General features: G+C 53.7%; 1 protein-coding gene across 1 annotated transcript in view; it reads left to right on the top strand.

The window, feature by feature from the left end:
* The first annotated feature begins 2,264 nt into the window (after positions 1-2,264).
* Positions 2,265-7,207, top strand: part of TBX15 (T-box transcription factor 15) — a 98,599-nt gene continuing 93,656 nt past the window's right edge. The window contains exon 1 of the mRNA XM_053370833.1: positions 2,265-2,761. Within this exon, the coding sequence (XP_053226808.1) occupies positions 2,557-2,761 (205 nt within the window). The 5' untranslated portion in view covers positions 2,265-2,556. The remainder of the gene's footprint in view (positions 2,762-7,207) is intronic.

Below are 7,207 nucleotides of genomic sequence, written 5' to 3'. Positions count from 1 at the left end.
AGCCTTCTGCGAATTTCGAAATTCTTCTTGCGATTCCAAGGCTGGCGAAAGAGAGGATATGAGCGCAAACGCTGACGAAGAAGCCCCGCTTTCTTCGCATGGTGGGTCACCATAGTCGGGGAAGTCTAATCGAAAGAAAAAGACGGCGAGAGGGAGAGTTTGGTGCGCGCCCGCGCGTTATTTGTCGTTGTCAACTCTGAGCGGAGCCACCGCAAGGCACCGCGCCCGCCCGCGGGATACCTTACCTGATCTTCGCCAGGCTTTCCCAGCCCCCTTCCCGTCGGTTCTTCGGTCTCAGAGGACCTGAAATCCATGCGAAGAAGGAGGTTTGTGCCTTAGGCTGCCTTTGGCCCCAGCAAAAGTCTGGTTCAGCCGTGCCAAAGGACCGCAATGAGACGCTGCCTAGCTAGCCCCGACGTGGCTTTCTAGGTAGCTGGCTGCCTGGATGTCCCCGCGTCCTTTCTGCCGTCCAGAGCAGCAGCCTGCGAGCGTCGGTTATGACAACTTCGCCTTTGTCTGCTATGGATGCAGGAGAGGCTTGGTGCACGATTCGCGCGCGCGGCTGCCTGCCTGCGCTCCCTGCGTCTCTTTCTCTCTCTCTCAACGCTGTGGGATTATTGGGCAGTTTGTTTCTCTGTTTCTGTATCTCAACATAGAAGGGCGTGTAGGGGGGGATGAAATGCAGCAATAAAACAGAGTTGGACATTTTATTAAAAAATGACGTCTCCGCTTCGCTTTTGCCCGGATTTATGAACTGGGAAATTTGGTTAAAATAAAATATCCTCTCCATAAAGAGGCCGATTCCAGCCCAAACCCCAAAACCAGGCAGCCCAAGTCTCTACATGCTTTACTGGCAAGTAAATTCTGCGGGAATAATTAGGGTTTAATTCGAGGGGAAATGCGCAGGATCGCAGCCTGCCTTGATTTCACCGGGACAGATTTTTACAGCCGGCTCCTGTGCGCTGATTTCGTCGGGAGGCATTCCCAAGCTAGAGAGTTTAGAATCGCAGCCTTCACGACGGGCCTTAACTCTGAGGTCAGCTTAAAAGTGGCTGTTACCTTGGGCTAGATCCTGCCCACGTCTTTTATCGCATCCACCTTTTTGTTGCCGTTTACAGTGCTCTTTCTTCCCCCAGCCCCAGGAAACCTCTTTGAGTCCGTGGGAATGTGGCCTGTAAGTCTTGCAGAGCGATAATCAGAATTATGCGGATGGGTTATTGGTATGGTCAATACATGCCATACATTATTAGATGTAAAAGGCGTAGAAAATATGTTTAGGATAGGATATAGGATAGGAAACATCGAACAGTCCTAGCCGTCATACCGTGACGTAGAAATATATTGTGCCTCTGTTGATTTTTGATTCGGTCGTTGTGATTATGCATTTTGGAAGCATACCTGAAAGAGTTTTCTAAGGCCGAAGGTTTTTACGGACAGTCCCTCCTCCCGTCCACCCACCAACCTACCAACATCGAAGTTTGCCTGGATTGAAACCAGTTTAAATCTCATCCAATAACGCCCAAAGAAGCTATTCGTGCGCGCACAAAACTTTGCACTCGGGCGGAATGCCGGCTCAGTCTGCTTAAACAGGACTTCGCCGTGGAACTGCCAAACCCTCACAACGGACTTCATTTTCAAGGAGATATGTATATATATAGGTTAGTACATTTTAGAAACCTCGCTGCCGCTCCCCCAACCCTCGCGGCCGTAATTCGCTTGAAGGAAAAGGTAGCGTTTGCAGAAGTGGAAAACGATCCCTCCTGCATGCGGTCGTCGGCGTTGTCGATTTTTCTCCGAGCAGCTTCGCATATTTGGGGGGAGCGGGTGGGGGAGAATCTTATGCAAGATGCCAGGGATGAGGGTGGGTAGGTGGGGGCTAGCATCTGGGGCAGGGTGGGGGGCTGGGCGCCCTCTCGGCTTGTTTTTGGAGGGGGAGAAGAGAGAGTGGCTGCGTGCTGGCGGAGGGGAGGGAGTGCTGCTCGGCTCCCGTCCAGCAAAGGGTTAATTCCGCGCGCAGCTGCCCAGGAGGAGCCAAGCTGGGAGAAGCAGCCCGGGCGCTTGGCCCGCCCCCTCCTCATTGGCTCCGGGGCGCCGAGGTCCCTGGCTTGCGCGCCTTTCCATTGGGCAGGGGCTTTGCGGCTCTCTCCTGACAGGCGCGCACAGCCTGGCAGTGTCGTCGGGGGTGTTGGGGGGGGGGAGAGAAGAAAGTTCCCCAGAAGTTTGGATCAATCAGAGGAAGGGAAAGGAGGGGGGGGAGAGAAAGGAAAGAATGAAGCGCAGGCTGCAAGCGCCGCGACTCTGAGCGGCGCCGGCGATCCGGGCGGTCGGTGGGTCGTCTGCGCTGCTCCGCGGATCCATGTAGCGTCCAGGCGGCCGCTGGGCGCTCTCACGTCGAGGCGGCCTCTCCGCTCGCCTCTTGCTGGGGCCCAGCCTCGTGAAGCAGCCAGCTAGCCAGCGTCGCCCTCCCTCCGGCCAGCGCTTGGGCAGCTGGCGGCGTGCCTGCCCCTCGGGCCGCGGGACTCGCCAGGCACGCACTCACCCCGTCGGGCGGCTAAAATGAGCGAGAGGAGGCGCTCGGCAGTGGCCCTCAGCTCGCGAGCGCACGCCTTCTCCGTGGAGGCCCTCATCGGCTCGCACAAGAAGAGGAAGCTCCGCGACTGGGACGACAAAGGCCTGGATTTGTCCATGGACAGCCTCAGCCCCGACGGGCAGCTGCCGGACGCCGACGACCCCGCCCAGTGCCTGGACCTCAACGCCAACGGTGAGTGGCCTGGACGGGGTTGGATTTGGGGAGGGGGAGAAAGAAGGAAGGGAAGGGTCCGCGGACGCGCCTTGGGGCGGCTGGAGAGTCCTCTTGGCACGCGGAAGCCGTGGCCAAATGCGAGGCCAGAGCCCGTCCAACGAGACAGGCGTTCGTTGTGGCCTGCGGAGGCTTGACCTTCCGCCGACAGGTGTTGCTGGAGGGGGCCCGGAATAATGGCCGGAGTTTTGGAGGTTCCTGGTGGAAACCATTCAGGCTGCAACCGACGGAGAGATCTTTCGGAAAGGTTAATTTAGCACAGCCTCCCCGCAGAATGGTAGCGTTGGAAGCGACCCACAGGGCCGTCTCGTCCGACCCCCTGAAATGCAGGAATCGCCTCAATGTTGCTTGTGGTTTTTAATAGCCGTCGGGGAAACTGTATCTCTTGAACCCTGGGCCCGGGCGTCCCCAGGGACTCGGCCTCCCCACCCCTTGCCATGCCTGCCTCTTGCTGCCAGGCAGCCCCTTCGCCCACCAGGACAGGAATAGACCGGCTGATGGCTATTAATAGCCAAAGGCATCAAGGCAAGCCTCGCCTGGCATCGAAAGAGCGCCCCCCGAAGGGCCAAGCGGCGCTGGGTGGGCGACTCACGCTCCTTGCCAGCTCGCCACTGCCGGGCCTGGGAGAGATCTGGGAAAGGGGCGCCTCCTCGCGCGCTCCTACCGCGAACATATCCCGGGATGGAGACTCGGGACTCCTAGCGCGGAGAAGTCCGGGGAAGTTCACTCAGGGACGCAACAGGATCAGGCCTTGGGCCCACGGGCGCGAGCTGGGCTGCGGGTCCTGCGGGAAAGAGGCGCCGCGATTGGCAACCCAGCTTGGAGACTATTTTCGTTCCAGAGTCTTTGGCCCGCGGAGCCCGGCAGCGAGGATGGAGGGACCGGGCTCTTGCGAGGACCGGGTCCCCCCCTCCTTCCCCACGGCTCCAGGGGGCTCGGTGTAGTGTTAGCAAAGACTTATCTACTTCTTCGCGTCGGTACCTCTTCCTCATCCTGGTCTTTCAGGACGCCTGCCATATATATACTATATTTATTTATAGCTGTATCTATAGCTGTATTTGTGATCCGTATATATATGAGCCTAAGCAGCCTTACTCAGAAGTAAGTCCCATGTAGTTCATGGAGCCTTACGTGTATGCGTGGGATCGCAGCCTCCACAAATAATTACATGACATCCTAGGTGATCGTTTTGAATTTTCAGCTTTTTAACCGTTTCCCGTTTTAAGCAGTGCTTCCTGTAAATTATATTGTGTCTTCCAATGACACTATTGTAAGAAAGGGTTTAAAAACATCAATTGATTGAAATCCGTTTTTTCCCCTGTTTGGCTGTATGTGTCAAATCATTTCAGTTATAATTCGAACGACGGTTGTTTAATTACTGTAAATATTATTTTTTAAAAATAAGGACTTCAAAAGTAGGAAAGAGCTGAAAATCTGTAATTTTCCAAAACGTAATTTTTTCCTGTTGCAATAAAAGCGAAATCCATTTTCTTTGAGTTAAAACAAGTCAGTTCGTGTGCCTAGGAGTATACATACAGGCCAGAATTACCGGTGGATTGTTTCATGAAACTGCCTGCTCGAAGTCAGTCCCTTGCTGGGAGGCTGAGAGAGCGCCCGCTTCAAAGTGCCGTCGAGCCTCCATCGAGGCTTAGATTTCCACGTAGCCAAGGATCGAAGTCATTTTGCAAGTCCTTTTCCCGCTTCCTACACTTCCCCTCAATTCGATGGTGATTAAAAAACAAAACAAAATCCCTATTCTGACCTCTCCGCTGTAGCCGAAGCCCCGTCGGGGGGCAGCGAGTCGCAACTCGCTCAAATTCGGCATGATTTTTGGATTTTGCCGTCCAGTCTCGGAAAAGCGCAATTCCTTGGGACGTTTTCCAGCCACTTCCTCGAGCAGTCAGTGGAGCTTTGCGCAGGAGAACTGCCCGGTCAATCAGTCTCTGAAATATGGTGGCTTTCAGTCCGATTTGCAGTCCGCGGGCCTTTCCCACTTTGCCTCACGGGTGAATTATTTTAACTCAGTCGGACAAGGCCCGTCTCCCAGCGCTGTTTTCCGAGGGCCCCCTCTGCTGCCAATCGAACTCCTTCCCTCTCTTATTACTTCTACTTCAAGTGGGGTGATTTTTTAAAAAATAAATAAATTGGAGGGCTCGTCTTAATTACAAATGTCTTAATTATGCTCTGCCTCGGAAATAATTAGAGAATAACGGGTGCGGGCGGGACAGCAACTTCCTTGCCCCTCGTTATAGCCTTCCAAGTCTCCTGGAACCGCATTTAATAGCCCTTCGATAAGCGCTTCTGGGAACCGTCGGAAAGAGACCTTGCGAAGAAAGGCGTTTGCAATTCCGGAGGCGAAAATTGATTTTCTAGAGGGCCCGCGAATCCGGGAATCCAGACTTGGGTTTCGAAAGTTCTTCCACAAAGTAAAGAATATAGAGAGATCTATCTGAGGGATTCCTTCCCCCACACCCCCAAAAAGCCCCACACCGCTTTACTCCCCACACACCTCTCGGAGGAGGGCGCACATTGTTCAACTGTTTGCAGTCCCGAGAAGCGAGATGTTTTTCAACTTAGCAGGACCGACGGCGATCTCTGCTCCACCCCCGCTCCCAGCGGATTTGTTTCGAAGGAATCCCCCGGGCTGAGGGTCGGAAAAGGAGAATTGCGAAGGGAAACGCGAGGTCGAGGCGAGAGGCTTTTGCGCAAAGCACCAAACCAGAACAGAAACAGGGACTGGCAGCAGCAAGAAGATAATAGTTACCAAAAAAAATCACAAAAGGCAAATCGTTAGGGGAAAGAGCCCATTGCAACAGCCGCCTAGATCCCGAGATTATCGCGATCATTATGGACATTTATTTCTGACGCCAACAATGTGGGCGGCGGGAGGGAAGTACAGTCCTTGCTTACTTAAACCAAGAATGGGGTGTGTGGCGGGGATCTCGCTGCAACGATAAAAAGCACAAGGCGAGACCTGGCTGTTGCTTTTTAACGAAATCCGCTCTATACACAAGAAGCGTGGCTGGTTTCCTCTTGCCTCTTCGCAGCGGGCCACGATCTGCGCCAGGCCTCAAATTCAGCGTTCATTATATTTGCAGCCGTCCTCTAAAACACCGGATCATAGTTAAAAGTTTTAAAGGAGCTTTGGTGTTGGTGCCGAGCCGCCCAACCGAAACGCGTCCTGGAAGAAACCTAAAACACGGCTCTAACTTCGCACCCCGTCTTTTCTCCCGCTACTCCCCGTCATAATATGTATTTCTCCTCCCGCGTGGGCTTTGCCCTAGACCCGTAAACCTGACAAGTCCTCTGTTTCCCGGCTCTTGCCGCTGCAAAACGCGCGGGGCGTTTGCGCCAAACTTGCGCCGGCCGAGAACGACACTCTCTCTCTCTCTCTCTCTCTCTCTCTCTCTCTCTCTCTCTCTCTCTCTCTCTCTCTCTCTCTCTCTCTCTCTCTCTCTGTGTGTGTGTGTGTGTGTGTGTGTGTGGCGGGGGGCACACTGGGAGGGCGGATGATCCTCTTTACCTAAAAGGGCGAGTCCAGTTTGGAAGAAGTTTGGCTGGCTTCTCGGTTTGTCTGGATTTCTGCCTAACCCAGTCTGCCAGTTTCGCCCCAGTGAAAGCGACTAGTTTAGCTGAAGCAGAACCCCTTTCGGGTAGGATGCGCCATTCGGTTAATCCGAGGCACAGCCTTGGAAAAAGAGAAAATTGTTCTTGCTTCTCCCTTAAAAATAAAATAACACTGGAGAATCTGGAGGAATTTTTTTAAAAAAATATCGAGACATTTTTAAAGGTTCTGACGCGCTAAGCATCTCCCCAGTCGTTCTGTACACAGCCGACACTGCAAGAAGAGATGCCAGCGGAAACTAAGGATTCAGGAGTCTTTTCAGAGAACAAACAAACCTGGAAGCAAAACTATATATGATCTTGCGTGTCCTTCCTTGCATTTTTCGGGGTAGTGATGGTGGGTACCGTTTTTCACAGCGATTCCACTTTCTATTAATCTCTCAGCCACATGCCACCTATGTGATGGTGTGTTTTCGCCCGATGGGCTTACGACCTTCTCCTCCTCCTCGCGCCCTCAGCGCCGCACACGTGTCCTAGGTGCAGAGATTTTTCACACATAGTTTATGCCCTCGACTGGTGTATGCAACGATCTGGGTGGGTTTGGGGACACCGATCTGACAGTGGCAGTAGAAAATTGAGTAGAACAGGGCGTCGTAGGCCCCTTCTAGAAGTGGGCGCGCAGGGAAAAAGTTTGTGAAAAGGAAGGAGACGTTCTTCCCGAGTCAGACTGGGATGGTGGGGCAAGTGGAGGAACAGCCCCCCTCCAGGGTCAGCCAGTGGGGGTCCTCTTCGAGGGAGAATTTAGCCCTTTTGAATTGTGACAGCAGGAGATCTCCACACACA

The sequence above is a fragment of the Podarcis raffonei genome, chromosome 17 (genome assembly GCF_027172205.1).
Source record: "Podarcis raffonei isolate rPodRaf1 chromosome 17, rPodRaf1.pri, whole genome shotgun sequence".
Classification (NCBI taxonomy): Eukaryota; Metazoa; Chordata; class Lepidosauria; order Squamata; family Lacertidae; genus Podarcis; species Podarcis raffonei.
This window is presented reverse-complemented; position numbering and strand designations above follow the sequence as displayed.